The 23,465-nt window shown below is 34.3% G+C and overlaps 1 protein-coding gene across 1 annotated transcript in view; it reads right to left on the bottom strand.

Annotated features, from left to right (window-relative positions):
- URI1 (URI1 prefoldin like chaperone) overlaps positions 1-23,465 on the bottom strand; it is a 60,359-nt gene that overhangs the window by 16,219 nt on the left and 20,675 nt on the right. Inside the window, exons 2-4 of the mRNA XM_052656199.1 lie at positions 22,907-22,941; positions 9,752-9,830; positions 8,565-8,700 (exon numbers count right to left, since the gene is read on the bottom strand). Coding sequence (XP_052512159.1) covers positions 8,565-8,700; positions 9,752-9,830; positions 22,907-22,941 — 250 coding nt within the window. The remainder of the gene's footprint in view (positions 1-8,564; positions 8,701-9,751; positions 9,831-22,906; positions 22,942-23,465) is intronic.

Below are 23,465 nucleotides of genomic sequence, written 5' to 3'. Positions count from 1 at the left end.
TCAACTTTGAATTCTAAATAGATGAGTTACAAAAAGCAGGAGTATAAAAAATATTTGCAGACATGCAAAATTTCAAAAAATGTATCTCCCACACACCCTCTAGAAAACTACTGAAGGTTATCCTCTGGTGGCTCAGACGATAAAGAATCTGCCTGTAATGCAGGAGACCCAGGTTTGGTCCCTGAGTTGGAAAGATCCCCTGAAGGAGGAAATGGCAACCCACTCCAGTATTCTTGCCTAGAGAATTCCAGGGCCAGAGGAGCCTGGCCAACTGTAGTCCATGGGGTTGCAAAGAGTTGGACATGACTGAGTGACTAACACACACACACACACACCCTCCAACAAAATGAGTAAAACTTGAAAGGAGATGCCATGGGAATCAAGAAATAGGAAATAAATAAGAGGCAAAGATATGGTACAGTGATAAAGGAAAAGACTAGGAAGATAGACATTCTTTGAAACTCAAGATGGGAGCAAGTACAAATCAAAGCAAGACTATGAAGGACTCTAGTACAGAGGTCTCCAAGAATAAAAGTGTTTGGCTGAATTAACAATAGATATATAACTTATGCAACAAACAAAAATAAAACAGTAAACTTCAAATGAAAGGTTGTTCAAAAATGGAATTACAGTTAAGCATGAATGCTGAGCAAACAAAAATTGTAATAAAAAATACTAAAGAGATTGATGGACAGGGAGAAGATGATGTAAATAAATTACATGTTATCCTTCAATTATAGGTAGGCAACTAATAGATACTACATAAAATTGGAAAAAAAGAATCAAGAAAACAGAATATGCAAAGTACTTGGGAAGTATACATAAAAAGAACAAAGCAAAAAATTAGCTTAAACACTAGATGAAATATCTCTATGGAGTGAGGACTAGAAGCAGAGAGGTACACAGAAGGATGCTACTTTTTCATTATTTTAAGGTATATGATGTTTTAAAGCTATCTACATTTATTATGTAGATAAAACCAAAAGTCAAAAATTTATACTTTATAACAAAATATCAATGCATTTAAGATATACCTCACTGAAGATACTAAAGAATACACATACTGCCTCATAAGATAAATCACAAAAGTTTCTTACCAGCCTATTATCTGCAATACATATTCCACATACACTTGTTTTTTCAAATGCCCAATTTTCATCATTCATCAGAAAATCTTAAAGGATACAGTAAAAAGGAAAACATAGTCCATTCAAAAGAACAAAATAAATCTCCAGAAACTCCCTGAAGAAACAGAGGCATCAGATATACTAGAACAAGACTTTAAAACAACTGTGTATATGCTCAAACAGCTAAAGAGAAATACAAATAACTAAAGTGTTAAGAGTTGGACTGTGAAGAAGGCTGAGCACTGAAGAATTGATGCTTTGGAACTGTGGTGTTGGAGAACACTCTTGCAAGTCCCTTGGACTGCAAGGAGATCCAACCAGTCCATTCTGAAAGAGATCAACCCTGGGATTTCTTTGGAAGGAATGATGCTAAAACTGAAACTCAAGTACTCTGGCCACCTCATGCAAAGGGTTGACTCATTGGAAAAGACTGACACTGGGAGGGAGTGGGGGCAGGAGGAGAAGGGGACGACAGAGGATGAGATGGCTGGATGGCATCACTGACTCGATGGACATGAATCTGAGTGAACTCTGGGAGTAGGTGATGGACAGGGAGGCCCGGCGTGCTGCGATTCATGGGGTCGCAAAGAGTCAGACACGACTGAGCAACTGAACTGAACTGAAAGTAAATTTTAAAAACAATACATTAAGAAAGTGAGAACATCCACAAAGTGATAAAAATTATAAAAAGGAACCAGACAAACTCTGGAGTTGAAAAATATAACAACTAAATTCAAAAATTCACTTCAGGGTCAACAACATATTTGAACAAGCACAAGAAAATCAGGATCAGTGAACTCAAAGATTAGACATTTGAAATCATCAAGTCTAATGAACAGAAAGAAAAAGAATGAAGAAAGTGAACTGAGCCTAAGGGATTCATGGGACATATCAGATAGATTAATATGTACATTAAGGAAATCTCAAGAAGAAGAAGAGAAAGTGGCAAAGGGATTATCTGAAGAAATAAAGGCTGCCAAACAAATTCTAAATTTGCCCAAAGATCAACAAATCAATAAATCCAAAAACCTCAACTAATTCCAGGTAGAATAAACCCAGAGACCCACACCAAGATACATAATCAAACTTTTGAAAGACAGAGAATCTTCAAAAGAGCAAAGACAAAGAAAATCATCACAAGAGATCTTCATAACAATATAAGCAGAATTCTCAATAGAAACTTTGGATATCAGAATTCCAATAGGCTTAAAATGCTGAGAGAAAAAACTCTCAATTGAGAATCCCACATTCATCAAACCTGTCCTTCACATAAGAAGGGTAAATTAAGACATTTCCAAATAAACAAAAGCTGAAGGAGTTCCTTATTGTTATGCCTGCCCTACGAAAAACTTAAGGGAATTCTTCAGTTGAAATGAAAGGACACTAGACAGTAACTAGAAGCTACATGCCTCTGGGAAAGGCAAACACTGGCAAAAATTAAAAACAGTATAACTATCATTACAGTTTGTAACTCCACTTTTTATCTGCTACAGGATGTAAAAGAGAAGCGCGTTAAAAAATCATCATAAATCTGTTAATAGGTACACAATATAAAGGTATGATTTGTGACACTGATAATATAAAGAAGGAACAGAGCTATACAGAAAAGTTTTTCTAAGTTATTTAAGTTATAAAGTGAAAGTCGCTCAGTCGTGTCTGACTCTTTGCAACCCCATGGACTATACTTATACAGTCCATGGAATTCTCCAGGCCAGAATACTGGAGTGTATAAGCCTTTCCCTTCTCCAGGCATCTTCCCCACCCAGGGATCAAACCCAGGTCTCCCACATTGTAAGCGTATTCTTTACCAGCTGAGCCACCAAGGAAGCCCAAAGTGAAAGTGCAAGCTGCTCAGTCATGTCTGACTTTGCAACGCCATGGATTATACAGCCCATGAAATTCTCCAGGCCAGAATATGGAGGACTGAAGTTAAGTTGGAACCAATTCAAAATACATTCATTGTTACAACTTTACAATGTTGTAAGTAATCTCCATAGTAACTACAAACAAAATACTTATAAACCATTAACAAAGGAAATGAGAAAGGGGATCAAAACACATTACCACAAAGAAAAAAACCCAACTAAACACACACGAAGGCAATAATGAAGGAAATGAGATATATAAAAGCTGTACAAAAGACATATCAAAAAATAATAAAATGGCAATACTCTATAAAGTTACTATAAAGGTAAATGTATTAAACTACAATATGGAAGGCACAGATTAGGAGAATGGACAGGCACATGAAAAGATGCTCATCATCACTAATTATTAGAGAAATACAAATCAAAACCACAATGAAGTACCACCCTCACACCAGTCAGAACGGCCATCGTCAAAAAGTCTACAAATAACAAATGCTGGAGGGGATGTGGAGAAAAAGAAAGCCTCCTACACTGTTGGTGGGAACTCAAAACTGATGCAGCCACTATGGAAAACAGTATGGAGGTTCCTCACAAAAACTAAAACCAGAGTTGCCATATGATCCAGCAATCCCACTCCTGGACATACATCCAGACAAAACTATAACTGGGGAAAAGTACATGCACCCCTAAATTCACAACAGCACTATTTATAATAGCAAGACATGGAAACAATCTAAACGTCAATGGACAGATAAATGGATACAAACGCATGAATATACAATGGAATATTACTCAACTATAAAAAGAATGAAATAATGCCATTTGCAGCAACATGGATGGACTAAGAGATCATCACACTTAAGGAAAGCAAAGAAAGAAAGAGAATGACAGATACCACACATTATCACTTATATGTGGAATCTAAAGTGATTGCAGCCATGAAATTAAAAGACGATTACTCCTTGGAAAAAAAGTTATGACCAACCGAGATAGCATATTCAAAAGCAGAGACATTACTTTGCTGACTAAGGTCCGTCTAGTCAAGGCTATGGCTTTTGCTGTGGTCATGTATGGATGTGAGAGTTGGACTGTGAAGAAGGCTGAGCACTGCAGAATTGATGCTTTTGAACTGTGGTGTTGGAGAAGACTCTTGAGAGTCCCTTGGACTGCAAGGAGATCCAACCAGCCCATTCTAAAGGAGATCAGTCCTGGGATTTCTTTGGAAGGAATGATGCTAAAACTGAAACTCCAGTACTTTGGCCACCTCATGCGAAGAGTTGACTCATTGGAAAAGACTCTGATGCTGGGAGGGATTGGGGGCAGGAGAAGGGGGTGACAGAGGATGAGATGGCTGGATGGCATCACTGACTCGATGGACATGAGTCTGAGTGAATTCCGGGAGTTGGTGATGGACAGGGAGGCCTGGCGTGCTGCGATTCATGGGGTCACAAAGAGTCAGACACGACTGAGCAACTGAACTGAACTGAAACTAAGACACACATGAATATAGCTATGAAATAGAAAAAGCCTTACAGATATAGAGAACAGACTTGTGGTTGCCAAGGGAGAGGGGAAGTGGGGCAAGGAGTGATTGGGAGCTTGGGATTAGCAGATACAAACTATTATATACTGGATGGATAAACAACAAGGTCCTATTGTACAGCACACGGACCTATATTCAATATCCTGTGATAAACCATAATGGAAAAGAATATATGTATGTATAACTGAATCATTTTGCTGTATAATAAAAATTAAAACTTATAAATCAACTATACATCAATAAAATTTTAAAATATAAAAAATACACACAACCTAACAACAGAGCCTCAAATATATGAAGCAAAAAATGACACAGTTCAAGTGGTTCTACAATAAGAATTGGAGATGTCAACAGAGGATGATAAAGGACAAAAGAACCACAAAGGAGACTGATAAGGAAAGAGGACCTTAATAATACTATAGAATAAATAGACCTAACAGATACATTCAGAATATTCACCCAACAGGAACAGAGTACCCATTCTTCTAAGGGAAACACAACATTCTCTAAGAAAGACCACATGATAGGTCACAAAACAAGCCTTAAACCTTTCCACAAGATTGGAAAAAATACTTTGTATGGTTTCAATCAAATGAAATGAAACTAGAAACCATCAACAGAAGGCAAAATGGAAAATTAACAAACAAGGAAATTTAACAAAACAATGAATGCGTCAAAGTAGAAATTATAAAGGAAACTAAAAAATACCTTGAGATCAACAAAAATGAAGACACAACAGATCAAAATTTACAGGATGCAGAGAAACCAATGCTAAGAGATTTATACCTGTAAACAACCTACATTTAAAAAAATCTCAAATCATAATCTTATATGCTTTAAGAAACTTGAAAAGTATAATAAACTATATCCAAAGCTACCAGAAGGAAGGAATAACAACGATTAGAGTAGAAATAAACAAAACAGAGACAAGAAAAACAACAGAAAACAATCAACAAAATCAAAAAGTTGGTTCTTTGAGAAGACCAACAAAATGGATAAGCCTTTACCCAGACTGGCAAGGAAAAAAGAGAAAGAAGACTCAGATGACTGAAACCATAAATAAAAACAGAGATGCCTTTATACACTCACATATAGAATCTGAAATGAAATATGCAGTAAACCTGCAGAGGAAGAATAAAAACCTGAACCTTAAGTAAGAAGTGTATTAATTAAAAAATTAAAATGGTGATAATACTACTTATTTTACAGAAATAGGAATATGAAAGAATAATAGTTAAATGCCAACAAACCTGATAAGCTAGATGGACAAATTCCTGGAAACATATAGACTACTAAAACTGAAACAAGAAGAAACAGAAAATCTGTGTAGTCCTAGAACAAGGAAGATTTAATTAATAATCCAAAACCTTCTAATAATAAAAGCCCAGAACAGATGGCTTCACAGATGAATTCTACCAAACATTCAAAGAGGAATTAACACCAATTCTTAAGCTCTTTTGAAGCAGTGCAGAGGAAGGAATACCATCTATGAGGACAGCCAGCCAGACACCAAAAGAGAACAGGTATGTCTCAACAGCAAACAAAATTTACGGTCACATAAAAACCTGTACAAAAAGATATATTGCAACTCTGTCTGTAACTGCCAAAAATGGAAGCAAACCCAAACATCTTTCAATGGATAAACAGAAAACCTGTGTACATGAATGTAATGGAACACTATTCAGCAATGAAGTAGTGTTTATACTACTACCTTTTCATATACAGAACAAACTAGATGAGTCAAAGTCAGTCTCAGAAGGTTATCTAGTGTGTGATTCCACTGATATGGCATTCTGGAAAAGGTGATAGAGACAGATCAGGGGTAATAGTATATGACCATAAAAAGGAAAACACAGGAGAGTTTTCGGTGTGGTCCTGTGTCCTGACTGACTATGGTATATCCTGAATCCTATTCTGCTTCCTGATTGCAGTGCTGGTTAAACAAATCTTTAATCACAATTAGTTGTAACTAATAAAACAGTATACCAAATAAAATGCCAACTTCACTCTAATCATTTAAAAAATTAGAAAACTAAAAAAGCTGCTCATATTCATGTTAAATGACAAAATGCCAGACATGAGCAAAAGGGTAGGGCACTGAGCTTGCCATCTTTCTTTTAGAAATCCTCTTCCTCTGAGTTACTGCCTCTGAATCCTCTTACTGTTGTTGTGTTAAACCCATTTTATCCTTTATTTTTAATATTTTTTAAACATTCAATGACCTTCCTTCACCTTCCCCCATTACCCTGTTGACCCTGAGGTAAGTATGTTTAACCTGTTATATTTCTTCTGCCTTAAGAAAAATAAAGTATCTTTCTTCAGTTCAGTTCAGTTCAGTCGCTCAGTCATGTCCGACTCTTTGCGACCCCGTGAATTGCAGCACGCCAGGCTTGACTTATATTAATGAAAGAACATTTTTAATAGATGAGAGCTCTAGAATAGCAAAATATTTTTTGGTAAATCACTTTCTAGTGTTAAATACACTAGATATGCCTAAACAATTTCTTCAATTATAAATTACTATAAAACTGTGAAGAAAACAACTATTTAGAATTCATTTACCAAAACAGATTCTCAAACATAATTTTATATATATATTCCAAAAAATATTTTAGATAAATATTGATCCCAAAAGTCATTGCTTTGGTCACTTCCTAAAACATGTATTTAACACTAGAAAGTGATTTACCAAAAAATATTTTGCCATTCTAGAGCTCTCATCTATTAAAAGTGTTCTTTCATTAATATAAGTCAAAATGATCCTAAAGATTTCTTTGCTGAAACATCCAAATGAAAATCAAAGTGAACAAATTTCAAAAGATGAACTGATTTCTTATCAGCAGTTTCCCCAGTAAATACAGCAAGTCTTCACCATTAAGAAAGACCTTTAAAGAATTATACCCATTCTCTTGGCTCTAATATACATGACTTACTTTAATGTGGTAATGCCAAAAGAATTATCATTGCCAGGAATTATACACAGGCCAAACAATACGATTCTGATTAGTGTCACAAAAGATCAAAATATATATCAATTATAAACTTATAAGCTTTGACTTGCAATTAGAGTCTCCAAATATAGATTCCAGGATTTCACTGAGTAAATGAGTTCTCCAACTAGTACCCACTCATATATAAGTGAAATAATTTCAGCTTTAGAAAACTCGGCTGTTTTCTATCCACATGACCTCATTTAAACAGCAGGAGCCTCAAAAATTTGTTTTCAGAGACACATTTAAGTAGAAGAGTAAAAAGCAGGTATGGTGATATTATGCTATCAATTTAAGTATGCTATTACAGAAATAAAAACATGTATTAGATATTAAACAGACCTAATATTAAAATGCAACTAAGTTAGAGCCCAAGTGAATCAAACCAACTAAAAAATGTATGGATGGATATACATAAACCAACAAACACTATCTAAAGAAAACTAGAATGACCTCAATGAAATGAGGCAGAAACCTCAAACCATTTAAGTTGTGATGTTATAGATAGCATTTCTCCACACCTGGCCTTTTCTTCTGTAAAATGGAAACATGAGTTCTTCCAAACCAAAACACATGTTTAAGAATTGTTTCTACTTTGCAAATAGATAGTTATCCTAGTCCAATAAGCAGGAAGCAAATTCCTCTGTGTTCTCAAGTATTCCGGGGAAAATTAAAGTCTTGAAAAGCAACTAAAGCAAACCAATTATAAAATATAAAATGACCCCAATTCTTATATCTATCCATCTGCTATCTACAAAACCATGTGTGATGACTTTCACACCTGGTAATTTCTAAAAACATGCTAATGTGGGTGACATTTCCAACCCAGATGTTCCATTCTCCAGTCCACATTTTCAAATGCTGGATCTGCTCAAACTATCTCCAATTCAACAGAATCGAAAATAGCCTGGAGACTTGTGACACTTATCTAATAAATCAGTTCAAGGTACTGTTAATAACAAACAGTCCATCAGCCTGGCACTCTGTGAACCAATAAATATCCAGCAAAGAAACATCATTTATAATTAGTACATACGTTCTTTCCGGTGCTCAACTAAGCCAACAGCCTGCTTTGCTGAACATTTTGCAAACCAATTGTCCCCAAGTAAAACAGTGACTTCATTAGTATGGACAAGTTTTCCTGGCATGAAGGCAAAGGGGCCAAATGGTACCTATTGTTCAAAAAAAAAAAGAGAAAGAAGGTTAAAAAAAAATTAAGAACACTAAAAACTACATTTTATGAAACAGCATTAAAAGCTCTGTGTGGAGGTCTTTTTTAAAAAATCTCCTCACTGAGAAAAGTAAAGTGTCAACTTCATGGACATTTAACATTATAATTTCACTAGGAAAACCTTAGAAAAAATTTAGGTTAATTTATCAACATTAAAACAAGAAAAGAAATGAGCATATTTACAAGAATAGCCTTCAGAGAAATCAGCGTTGCTTCCAAACATATTTATTTTTTGCTCAGTCATAAATCTAAATGAAAGCAAACTAGAAACAAAGTATTAATAAAGACTAACTTTGATTTTTTTCAACTGAAAATTATTTCTGAGAAAATAGGGTCTTTTGGGGGCAAAACAGGAATTAACAAATAAAGAGCTTTAAAAGGTTTACAAAATTTATGAAATATTTGAGCTGGTATAATAAAGAACAATGTATTTTCAAAATATCTGGTCAAAATTAAGAACACAGTCTTCATGAAAAAGAATATTCATGCAAAGAATCTCATTCAGGGCTCACAAATAGAATGATATGTTGATATGAAGATCTGAATATTTTAAAAAAATTAGCAGCACCTTTATATATATAAAATCAATGTTCTAGGGTTTAATTCTCCAAGATACATAACATTATGGTCTACTGCTGCTCTGGTTAACAGGAAATGACTACATGCCATATTTCTGTTGTACTTAGTTTGCTAACATAGTAAATTTGCATACCAAATATGTCAAATTTTATGCTAACATTTATGCCATTTATGTCATCATAACATCATTTAATATAAATCTAAAAAAGGAAAAGAATACCAAATATTATCACAATTAGTGCATTATTATAAAGTAAAACAGAAACCTTCCTTACTATGGTAGTTATCTCTGATCTAGTCCAGGGAGTCAACTTGTAAATCAATACACATAAAGCAAAGAAACACCTTTTTACTTTACAAAGTTAACTTTCAAGAAACAATATTCTACTTTAAAAGAAACATATCAAACATACCATGATATTATAAGACAACTTATCAGGCAAAGTACTGAGTCTTTCTTGAAGAGCATTATAGTCATTATCTACCTTCTTCCTGTTGACAAAAAAAATACCAAATACTATATTAATACCCAAATTAATGGTTCCTCAAGTAGGCTACGTATCATAAGCTAATCAAAAACCTAATTTCAGCAATTTAAAGATTAAAGTGTTTTTTAATTTTAAAATCGTGTTTCTACAAAATTTAGCAATGGCATTATTCCACCATACACTTATCAAAGAATTAAGACTCTCAGCTTTTAGATGTAGAACACACATACCTTGAGAATTATTGTTCCCTAAAGTAGAGGATCACCTGAACTAAAGAAAATTTGGAAATTAAGGGAGACAGTAAGTTTGGAGGGAAATGGGCTCAAGATGAAGGAAGAAGAGAGCTGAGAAAAGCTTTTAAGAGAATAAACACTGGTTGTGAAACAGAAATCATCAACACAAAATCTGAGCAGATGCTTCAGTCTGTCCTCCTCAGAAAACTTTGGGTTGAAAAATCTGGAGTCATCAACTCTTCAGTTATTCATACTAATGTTATTGAGGTCAGAGAGAATCAATCAGGAGCTAGAAGAAGTTAGGTAGAGGTACTATAAAAAGTATTTCCTTTGGGCTTTGGAGTCAATTCCATGTTATATATAAACAGAGCTACCTGATAAACTAATTTCAGATCACCAAAAGATATAAATCTGTAGGAGCAGAAATGGTGATGTTTCTCCCACACTGTGAACCATACTCAGTTCTCACAGCTGCTGGAACTGAACAGCCCTACACTGAACTTGTCTCAAACCTTCTGTGGATATGTGGTTTCCAAAGGGTTCCCTGCTAGGCTGCAGGCTGCAAGCAAAACCAGAGCACTGAAATTTTTGAAAGCAGAGGGATGGTTTTCTCAATTAAAAAAAAAATAACAAAAACAAAAACTCACCAATTCAGCAAGTAATTTAAAAGAACATGCAGAAATTATCAAATTAAAATTAGGATAAATTGCAGTATAGATAATCACTCTCCAGGTAATAAAAATGACTGTTCATGGAATTGGTTTCAGTTTACTCCTTAGCTCCCCTAAAGCAACAAACATAGTTAATAAAAATCATCTTATTTAGTCTTAAAAATATCAAGGAATTTCACATATTTTAATTCATAGTAAAAATATTCCTGTAGTAAATGTCACATCAATATTTTCCTCTTTACAAAACAGGTAGCAGAAGAAAAATGGGAAAAAAACACACATTTAAGAGAAATTAGATCCACGCTATTAAGGAGAGGCAGCAATGACCTTAACCTAGGTCTTCTGACCAGTATTCTATCAAGCAAGCCTTTTCATTTTTAATCCTCAAGTGTTTTTCAAAAACTTTCCTCTCAAATCCCTGTATATAAATAAACATAAAATGTTTTTATTTAAGGCAAAAGTCATCTTTCTGGATATTTTTATATGAATAAAATGGTAGGAAATTTCAGGAACAGGCCTATATACCAGAAAGAACATGGCTTCGAAGTCAGACCAGAGGATCGATCCCCGCTCCACCATTTAACAAATTAATCCTAGACTTGGTATCTTCAATGGTAAAAAACTGAAATAATACCTATCTCACAGATTCAAAGAGGACTAAATATAAATGGTTTAACACCTTGCCCAGCACTGAACACCTAAATACACTGAGCCTTCAATGACCCTTTTCCCATGAAGTATCAAAAACACCAATTCTAAAATTTGAAAGAAAGACTGTATTACCCACTAAGATAATTTCACTATGTAAAATTCATTCAATTTGATACAAATAGCACAACTTACTTAAAGACAGTATAACTAAACCTAACAATTCAGGAAGCTTCTAGAAACAGGACTGCTGTGAGCAATAAATGGGACAGTTTGGAAGAACTGAAGTGACACAATGCCTGAATACCGTGAACTCATTAAATCTATAAATACTAGCAGTTTTACATAAGTAATTTGGCAAATGCTTAGATGACTAATGTTAGTTGCTAAGTTGTGTCCAACTCTTTGCAACTGCACCACGCTGCTCTGCCCATGGAATTTCCCAGGCAAGAATGCTGAAGTGGGTGGCCATTTCCTTCTCCAGGGGATCTTCCCCATCCAGGGATCAAATCCAGGTCTCTTGCACTGCAGGCAGATTCTTTACCAACTGAGCCGTCAGGGAAGCCCTAAATGTTCCTATTAATTGTTAAAAAACTAATGTTAAAGTTAGCATTCAATATGTACTATTTTGGTAAATACACCTGAAAAGGGGGGCAGGTTTCTAACGAAACATCTCTTTTATATATTAAAAGAACAGAAGATTCAATCAAAGACACTACAAGAGGTCAATGTCAGTATTCCAAAGCATATTCAGTTTTAAACTAAATCAATAATTCTCTCTAGAAGAAAAAAACTGTGGCCATATTGGAGAACAGTAAGATCGGAGTTGTTACTTCTAAATTTTTAATTGTTTTCTAAAAATACACAAAGAAAGGAAAAGATAATTTAAAAAACAGCTCATGCAGAAATCCTTTTTGAAGGGAGGCAAGGAGAGTCAAGCAGTGCCACTGGAAGAAATTATGGCTTAAAGAACTCTCTCCCTGAAATTCACACTAGAGGAAATATTCAGGGTCAAGTGCTTGGTCAAAAAGTTATCTCCAAATAGTCCCTCCTCTAACACTCCAGGCTTAAAAAAAAATCCCAGAGAAGATCACAAAGCCTATACAGCAGAAAACACAAAATGACTCTAAGAACTAATGTATTATGGATGGTATCTTTGTACCAAAATCTGAATAGACTTTTTTCTATTTTACCACTCAGAAATATATAACTAAATTTTTGGAGACTGTAAAATATGTAGTCAAAGAACCCAACTGCTTAAAATAACTTTTTTTCAGATGAAAATAAAACCCATATGTAGTTAGGATAAATCTGTCAAGCCTACTTATTTATCCCATTACTAGATAAGACTTCCTTGTTTGGTTTCACCATATCTGATCCTTACAGATTAGGTTCAACCTTCAATTCTTAATTTAAAAGAATTACCCAATAAATAAGATTTAATTTTCACCAAACATCCTCATGCAATGTTACTTACAGAAAATAAGAACTAAAGCACTATTATATGGCACAGAAGAAACTTTCATAATCTTCTCCTAAATCTTGCTAATCATATGCTATAAGCTTTCTGAGACACACCTAAGGTTTTTATTAAAGAGCAGCAGCAAAAAAGGACATAACTGCAAACTAGCCTTAACCTTAAGGATGAAGACCAGGATAGATCTCATGAGAAATATCTTACTTTCATAAGGCTGTAAAAAGTATGAGAGAGCAAGCTAAATGACATGTACAGTCAAGTATTTACAGGTGGAGTATGCAGATGTCCACAATTTTCTTTGAAACACATCATAAAATAATGGACTAAGGGTTGAGGTATGGAGCTATGTGATCAAGTTTCATCTATATAATTCTTTCAATTTTTCTGTAGGTTTGAAGATTTTCATAATAGAACATTAGAAAGGAGATGGGAGAAATATGAAAGGAACTCTTTAACCCTCTTCTTAAATGCATGGCAAAAAAGAAAACCTTTGTAAAGCAAAAGTAAAAAGTTCTACATCCCATGTTTGAGGCAAGTTGAGTAAACACTCCAATTTCCAGCGTTCAATAGTAAAAACAGAAAATAAAACAACTCACTGAAACAAAATTTGTTCATTTTTCTCTTTAAAGTATGAAGTTGTAATAGGCAGAAAGTACTGACATTAAGCCCATTTAAAAAGAAAAAAAACTCCTATCATTCTCTTTACCTACTAAACAAAAAAGAAGAAATATCAAGAGATGCTTAAAGGGAAAAGAAGGAAAGGGGTTTACATTAATGCTAATATCTAAGTTGACCTGGGATAGAGTTAATTCTTTTTTTTTGTTTGTTAATTTGAGAAATTATAAAACCCAAAGATTTTGGAATATATATACAATTTTCTTTAGAAATGATTCTTAGTCCATCATACCCACTCTGAAATGTCCTATTAAGCATCCAAGAAACCTTTGTTTCAATTCAATTCACCATTTATTGAGCGCCTGCTCTGCAACCAAGCATTATGCCATATGCTGCAGGGATCATCACTCAAATATAGCATGTCTTTTTTCCTTTTTTTTTTTTGCAATGCTTCTCCAAGATCTGCTGGCTTGATGGATGCCTGGGTTTTTAACCTCAAAAATTAAGAAAACAGAGGAATGCTGAATTCAGGCATGGTAAAGAGAGAAATTTTTCTCATTTCTAAAGAATGGAATGACTGAGTTTTTTAAAAGTATCCTCTTAAACAGCATAAACAAATTATCAAGGTTATATTAAGCAATAAAAACATTCTTGAAAGAAGGATCTACATGGTTGTGCCTTCTGTAATTGATGGGAAATACACTTTTAACCATTTAAAAATATCTGTACTAAATCAACAGCATTTTTTTTAATGGTCATGGCAAAACAAATTACTAGTAAGAGAAATGACATCTACTATAAAATTCAGGCAATATGGTCACATATTCCTTTATCTCAACTCATACCTAGGAGACATATCAGAAGATGTTGATGAAATAATCCATGTTCTTTATATTTCGAGTCCACGAGAAAACTTTATTTTTAGAAATAGAAAGATGAACCTAAATGTAAAAACTTAGTAATTTTTCAGAAGTTTAATGAAACAAAATTATCTCAACAGAGACAGATGCATCTAACATTGTATGGCTGCTACTGCTTAGTCGCTCAGTCGTGTCTGACTCTGCAACGCCATGGACTGCAGCCTGCCAGGCTCCTCTGTGCATGAGGATTCTCCAGGCAAGAACCCTGGAGTGGGTTGCCATGCCCTCCTTTAGGGGATCGTCCCAACCCAGAGTTCGAACCCAGGTCTCCTGCATTACAGGCAGATTCTTTACCAGCTGAGCCACCAGGGAAGTCTTAACATTCTACTAGATTTATTCAATTTTTCAGCAATGAGACAAGAGAGTACAATGAATATACACAGCAAAGGTGGGACAGGGGAATTTGTTTGTGCCCCATACCAATAACCATGCACATGTAACTTGAGATTTGTCAGTTTACCATAGGTGCCTGTTTCTTTATCAGCCTTCTTTTGCTCTATGAATAAAATGAGACATGAATTCAACATAAGAAAGTTTAAAAGTTACAAAAATACATTACTCTAAGTATGAAAGAAACACCCTCAAAATGCCCAACTGCTTTAGGTGATGAGTTTAGAGGTAATTTTTATTTTATTTTCTAAATTTTCTACAACTGATATATATTTCTATAACAAATCCAAAGAAGGAACTTATAAGAAAAGATGACTTTAGATATGTTAAATTTATAACTGACTTAAGCTTTGAATATGTGCATCAGTTTCTACTTAGTCTAACATAATTTCTAAGTTTTGTCATTTCAACTTGTTTTCTATATTTTATTCCTAAATTGCATTTTAGAAAAAAGTAAACTGTTGTGTGTTGTTTTCTTAGAACAGTGACTCGTAACTCTTTATGGCTACTGATACCTATGAAAGACTGATAAAACCTCTAGATCCTTTCCTCATAAAAAGGCCCTGTATTTTACATCAATTTCAATAGAAGCCCACTCATAAATCCCTTGAGGTCACTATTTGTTTCAAGAGGTCTTATATGACAAAAAAAAAAAACAAAACAGCAATCCTGGCTTTGAACCCAGCAAATACCTAAAATTCTCAAAATTATTTTTAACTAGTTCAATTTAAATTTTTTTTTTAAAAATGGGAAAATTGTCACCAATGTGGTCAAGAGTTCAAAACAAATTAGTAAAAACATTAAACTGTACACAAGCCAAATTTTTTTTATAGCTTACATTTTCCTTAATCACACACTGATACCGACACCTCCTTTTGTCTCAGTACATTAGAATTTAGACTTCTGTATCTCAAAAACAAAGGCTTCCCAGGTGGCCCTAGTGGTAAAGAATGTACCTGCCAATGCAGGAGAAGCAAGAGACACGGGTTTGATCCCTAGGTCAGGAAGATCCCCTGGAGTAGGAAATGGAAACCCACTCCAGTATCCTTGCCTGGAAAATCCCACGGGCAGAGGAGCCTAGTGGGCTAAAGTCCATGGGGCTGCAGACAGTTGGACACGACTGAGCTACTAAGCATACATATCTCAAAAGAGCGTGAACTCACGAGTGAGCCACCTCTCAGTCAAGCAGTACTGTTGCAATATTTAACCTTCATCCTCACACAGTGCTGTGCTTGAAAGTTTTATTGTAGGCTGCTCTCACTGTATAAAAAATAAGCAAAACTGAATGGAAAATGAAAAAACTCAGAATGCAAAGTGTAGTTTTCAAACCTAAAATGGTTAACACAAAGATGAAAAATCATGAGGTAGCCAAATCAAGTTGAAATGTAGCCTCAATCAGATATACCAAAATACTCACTGGACTTAAGCTGATTCTGAGAAATTGTGAACCAAATAAAGTACATGGACACTGGAAACATCATCAAAGACTATGTTCTAAATGATGAGATGTCATTAGGGATTCTTTCTAGAATACTTTATAATACTCTCTGGGAGGAAAAAAATTCCCCTATAACACATAATTTTGCCTTTTATTTTCAGAAATGCCTTAAGTATCAAACTAGTGTGGTTTTTTCAAAAAAAAAAAAAAACATAAAGGCTAGGCAGGGGACTCCTAGAAGTAACAAACTGCAATTACAGTTTACAAATCATTAACTCTTTGAAAAGAAAAAAGCCTTACCCATTTATAATTTGAAATTTGTGACATAAACACACATATAGAATTAAGAAGCTGAAAGAAACAAAGTAAAATGTTTTCAAGAGAGGGAGAGAATTTAGCTTCTCCTCAGAATTATGAGAAAATATACCTTTATTCTTTTCTCATTTCAACCTTTTTATAAATGTTTTCATTTTATATACAGAATAAAAAATTTAATACAAATTTTGTCTCTTAAAAAATCATTCTTAAAACATTCAACTTGAATACTTTTTGGGGGGGATCTTAATTTGCTTTGAAACATTACACACAAGAATTTCAAAACTTACTTATTAACATCCCAAACCATGTATTAACACATGACATCAGAAAAAAGATAATAGTAATTTTAAAAACTGTATTTTTTGGGTCCAGTTTCTCTTGAAAAATAACAAATGTCATGTCTGCTTTACAATCTCCCTCTCAAAGTTCAAAAGCTTCAGAATTTTTATCTCCAAATTTATTTTTTTCCAAGATTAAACATCTTAGCAATATAAAACAGCTTATTTAATGTTTTCATTTAAGTCTGCTTCAGGTAACTTCATAGATAACTTCACTTAATACTTAAAACTCTCTTAAGATAATTTGCAGTAAACAAGACTTTTTTTAACAATTCATATGCATGTAACTTATGATTACAAACAATGCCTAAGATATAGATGATTTCTATGTTGCAGGCATCACATACCACATTTCATTTAATTCTCACAAATCAACACAGGTAATGAGACTTTTTTCTGTGGAATATGTTCAACAGAAGTCATCTACAGTGCACTAAAAATGACCATAAATCTGTTGTCAATCCACTCACCAATAAATGGAGTCTATTTCCCCTCCCTCTGAACCTGGTCTAGTTTTATGAGTTCCTTTGACCAACAGAAGGTGACTTGGCAGCTTCCATTCTTGCTGTCCTTGTAGCATCATATAAAGTAAGCCAGATAAAAAGAGCACATGGAAAGTGAGGCCCAGCTAAGCATCACACACTAGCCACCAGACTTGCAGGTGAGGCCATTTTGGGGCTGCAACCACCCAAGTGAGCCCAAACAAAATCAGCAAAAAACAACAGAGGTAAGTTCAGTCCAATATGCACAACCAAAGAACATTATACAGGCAAATGGTTGTCATCAGTACACTTGGAGTACTTTTATTAAAGAATAATAAAAAATGGATACAACAGCTTAGTAAGGATGTATTTTGAGAAGTCATACTCTATCCTGTGGTCAATATTTATTTTTAAAAAAATAATACCAAAAAGTATTTGGTAACTCTAAAAATTAGACATCTGACACACAATGTAGTTCATAGGAACAAAAAAAGTAACTACTGATTAAAAACATCTCAAAAATATAGTATTATATAGTGTGATGAACAGTGTACAGTTTGATTGTACTTTAATCAGAGTGGGAGTATAATATATATAAACATGTGGAAGAATATACACATACAAGAACACACATGCATGCATACATACATAGAGGCATATATACATACAAATATACATCCCTTGTGCAAGTAATTTCTGCAAAGATTTGCAGGGAACTGGTAAAAATAAGCAGTTATTTAGCAAGAAGAGAAGTGAGATTTTCAAGAGAAGAGGGAAACTACATACCATTTATACCCTTTTGTACCTCTTAAAGTTTGAACTATATAAATATCAGTTCAGTTCAGTCATTCAGTCATGTTCGACTCTTTGCAACCCCACGGGCTGCAGCACGCCAGGCCTCCCTGTCCATTACCTACTCCTGGAGCTTGCTCAAACTCATGTTCATCGAGTCAGTGATGCCATCCAACCATCTCACCCTCTGTCATCCCCTTCTCCTCCTGCCTTCCATCATTCCCAGCAAAAGAGTCTTTTCAAATGAGTCAACTGTTCGCATGAAGTGGCCAAAGTACTGGAGTTTCAGCTTTAGCATCATTCGTTCTGAAGAAATCCCAGGGGTGATCTCCTTCAGAATGGACTGGTTGGATCTCCTTGCAGTCCAAGGGACTCTCAAGAGTCTTCTCCAACACCACAGTTCAAAAGCATCAATTCTTCAGTGCTCAGCTTTCTTCACAGTCCAACTCTCACATCCTTACATGACTACTGGAAAAATGTTCCCTTGGTATCTCTAATTTTCTTGAAGAGATCTCTAGTCTTTCCCATTCTAATGTTTTCCTCTATTTATTTGCATTGATCACTGAGGAAGGCTTTCTTATCTCTCCTTGCTATTCTTGGGAACTCTGCATTCAGATGGGTATCTCTCTCCTTTTCTCCTTTGCCTTTCACTTCTCTTCTTTTCTTAGCTATTTGTAAGGCCTCCCAAGGCAACCATTTTGTCTTTTAGCATTTCTTTTTCTTGGGGATGTTCTTGATCACCGCCTCCTGTGCAATGTCACGAACCTCAGTCCACAGTTCTTCAGGCACTGTTGTCTATCAAATCTAATCTCTTAAATCTATTTGTCACTTCCACTGTATAATTTTAAGGGTTTCGATTTAGGTCATATCTGAATGGTCTAGTGGTTTTCCCTACTTTCTTCAATTTAAGTCTGAATTTGGCAATAAGGAGTTCATGATCTGAGCCACAGTCAGCTTCTGGTCTTGTTTTTGCTGACTGTATAGAGCTTCTCCATCTTCAGCTGCAAAGAATGTAATCAATGCGTTTCAGTATTGACCACCTGGTGATGGCCAGGTGTAGTCATGATTTCAAATGTTTTAACTTACATTTTAAAAAGTTAATATGGAATCCTTTATGTCTCTAAGATGTATACTAAAATATGTCCACATGGAATGATCTGCTTCAGATTCACGCCAAAATGGTTGAGAGATGGGGGAAGAGGGTAGGATGCACTGTCTTAAAAGGAAACAAACAGTTCAGATGAAACCATGAGTTGACAATCACTGAAGCAGAGTGATGGATACATGTGGGTTCAGTACACAATTCCGTCACCCTTTGAAACTCTTCATAATGAAAGTTTTTTGAACACAATAAAAGCTTAACAATACCACTCAGTAAACCACTTCTCCATCAGGATAAGAGATAAGGGTGTGAACACAAAATATTCAGGAATATTTACAAAGCTTTGGAGGGTTTTTGATTTTTCCTTCTTTCTTCATCTAACAATGAGTTTAAAACTTTTCAAAAAAGATTTCAGAGTTACTGCATTTATAAGGGCCAGTCTGGATAGTCTATAGACATTATCTCACACTTGATCTTCAAGTTAATCACTTTACAAGAAGAAAACTTAAGAATCTTCATAATTCACCCAAGGTGACAAAGTTAGAAAATGACAGAATTCCAACATAGGTCTGTGCCTCCAAATCCCTCCATGCTCTTTAGGAAAGAATTAAAAGGATAAAAAATTACAAATAATCTACACAGAGTTATCAGCCCCACGTGGATCAAACACTAGGAAGTACTCTGACATTTTAATGAGAAAATAGTGTATGGATTTTATAATGCCTTATTTCCTGAGTTAAGTAAAAAGAATTACATAGGGAAAAAGATGTAGCTAAAAATTTTCTTAAATCTTCACTAAATTGAAAACCACTACTAGCTCTAAAAATGTTACACAAATTCTCAACTATTAGGCTCAAACATTTCCTGTTAATCTGTTATTAATTAAACAAATACTATAAATGTCTTTAAGTAAAACAAAGTTCTGGGATCTGAATTAATTTTCTCAAAGAGATTTCTGGGGGCAGATCTCATTGCTCTGGATGATTTTTACTCCTTTTCTATACATATTTTTATTTTGTGTCCTACATTAAAAAAAAATAGGATTATCTTTGAAGGGTAATATTCTAATTCATTACTCTTCCCTTTAAGAACTTTCTAAAACTGCACAAACAAACATAAACATCACTAGCCTAAGACAACACTTCAAAAAAATCACATATTTTGCTCCTCCTTTTTATATTGGTATGTACTCAGAAAGAAGGGGAACTTCGTTACATGAATTGTATTTTAGACTATAACACCAAAGGTTAGTGAAAAGCAACATGTTTTTAAAAGTTGTGCATGAAACATCCTTAAAAATAATGTCTCTGTTTTGCTTCCTATCTCTAACCAACTAGCACAGAATTACTGTAATTTCCCTGTTCAGTGGCCAACTATGAATTTTTCCAAGGGTCCCTAACCTCCAAGATCTACTGCTTGATGAACTGTGGTAGAACTAATGTAATAATAATAGAAAGAAAGTACACAATAAATGTAATGCACTTGAATCATCCCAAAACTATTCCTCCTACCCCTAGTACACGGAAAAACTGTCTTCCACGAAACTGATCCCCAGTGCCAAAAAGGTCAGGGGACTGCTGAATTTCTCCATAGCAGGGTCTTTCAATTCCAAACAGCAGTATAATACTGGCATATGGTAGAAACTCAATCATTGTTTCTGGAATTAAGATAATAAAAACATCACAAGAATTCCACAGCACTCCCAAATAGCAATTTCCTGGCTTTCAGAGCAATGGAGACACTTGGTTTCAGTTTTTTAATGTAATAAATTGGTAAATTCACTGGCCATTTGGATTCCAGCAATATCAGATCCTCATTAAAAACAAACATAAAAGTCTGTTTCCTGAGCCATATTAAAAATAATTCAGAGGAAAATGCAAATTAACTGGAAAAGTTATTTTAATTGTTTAACATGTAGATAGGTACTATATTACTTTAAGATATGTGGAGGCAAATATGCTAAGCTCTGTAGTTTGGAGCTACAGAAAATCTGGAAACTGAGACAGATTCATATGAATCTGCTCTGATGTAAATGACACATTTCTGTCAATCACTGTTCATCAGCCTTGGGTAATGCTATGTAGTACTTCTAAAAATGCTGTACATAACTATATGGTACTTGTAAAAACGTTATACATAAAATAATCAAATATTTGGCCTTTATTTATTCAAACACTTATTAAGTGCCTATACCATGCCAAACACAGTAGGAGGTGCTATAGATAAAAGGAAGAAAACATGTCCCCTTAGCCTTAAAGAACTCACAGTCTAGAAGGGAAAGAATCTTAAAACACAAACCAGAAGCAAGGTGTCATTCACACATTGTGTAAATCAGTATCTGTTCTGAGTGAATCAACCTTTTTCTAATGTCCTGAATTCTTTACCAAATCCAATAAAGTCCACACTGTAAAACTTCACCTGGGAATTATCTGTAAAATGGATCCCTTTTGCCAAATTAGCAGGTGAAAAATATTAATTCTTTGACCAACATTTCAAGTTTCAACCTCGACTGAATGTAAAATGAAAAGTAAATGGTCCATTATGGAAATACTGACAGACTTAAACCACCAACGGATGCAGCTACAACTCTGCATTTATTGAAAATTAATGAAGTCTCTGAATTTTTATTTATAAAATGGATATTATTTAGTTTTAGATTATTTCTGCAAGCCAAAAGTCAGAATTTAATAAGATGATGTGTACAGATGGCACCAATTTTTACCCTTATCCACTGCTTGCAGCCTATGTGCATTTAAACCAAAAAACATTTGATATACACTAACTATAAATTATTTCCTTGAAGATCTCTCAGGCATGAAGAAAAAGCCTCTTAAAATAAATCTAAAATATTATATGCTTGATGGTGTATAACCAAAGGTTTAATCTCACCACTAAAGGGGCAGTTATCATGATTTTGCAATAACCCTGCAGACAATCATCAAGACAGCTCCTGTTGTTCTCTCAGTAAAATCTTCGTAAACACAGCATGGATATATTGTAATTTGATATCCGTAAGATCAACAGCTATACCTCATGACAACTCATAAGATTTTATTCACCATTAAACTGAGCATTTTCCTCAGAAGACACAAGAAATGTGTTATTTACCAAGCACTGTCCTATTAACTACAGATTAGCACATTAAAATAGATATGCTTTCTTTCTCTATATATTCTTAACAGCGTGGTCTCTAAAGCAAGCTCTGAGATGCAGCCAATTAATTAGATTTTTCAAACTTTGGAAAATGTATCTGACATATTTCCATCATTATTTTAAAACAATTGATTCTAATTATTATTCTACTACATATACAAAAAACAGTCCCAAAATAAAGCTGATTAGTCAAGTTAAAAAATGCATCAGTTTCAACTTCATAACAATAGTATTATTCTAACTTTAAAAGAAGAAACGAAGGAAGGGAAAAAGAAAGCAATTAAAATATTAAAATAAACACAAATGGTGATGCAACTTCAGGAAATCAGGGAACACAGAATTCAATAAACAATTAAAGACAATATAAATTAGTACCAAAAGGCTTCAAAATGGAGATTACTAGAAGAATTCAATTATAGGATGCAAAAACTGTACTTTTTAAAAATACAAATTAGTGATTCCATTAGTATTTCAGAAAGGTAATAAAACGATCTCTCACTCACCAATGCTGGATTTTCTCTTGGCAGTTAGTGACCACCTGTCATGAAAACAGATAACTACTCATGAAAAAACAGGACAATGCACAAAGCTACAAAATCATTGTATCAGAAAACTACAGTAGTGGCTTTACAGATTTAAAAGCACCTCGATATACATTTTTATTTGTCAAATGCACAGAGATGCGAATGTTAGTTTTTAAGCAGCACACTTTATCATACCTCTCTAACGCAGGCTGATAACTGCAGAACAAATTACAGCTTTCCGATTCATACTTAGGTACAAAACCCACTTCATAACTATTAGGTGACATATGATATAAGATAACTAGTATTTTGTACAATCTGCAGGCCTGTTTTCAATGTTACATATTTTGCAGAATACACAAATGTTATAAATAACAAAAAACCAATGTAACATAAACATTTCATCAGTTTAAAAAAAATGACAGTAGTGAAAGTATTTTATTTTGTCAGTATATCTTCAAATGTTTTCACCTGTAATTTTTATTCTGATGCATTAAAAATGAGTACAGTGATATTTTTCTACTACATTTCAAGAAGA

This window comes from Budorcas taxicolor, chromosome 18 (genome assembly GCF_023091745.1).
Source record: "Budorcas taxicolor isolate Tak-1 chromosome 18, Takin1.1, whole genome shotgun sequence".
NCBI lineage: Eukaryota > Metazoa > Chordata > Mammalia > Artiodactyla > Bovidae > Budorcas > Budorcas taxicolor.
Note: the sequence above shows the minus strand (reverse complement) of the source record. Positions and strands in the feature narration are given on the sequence as shown.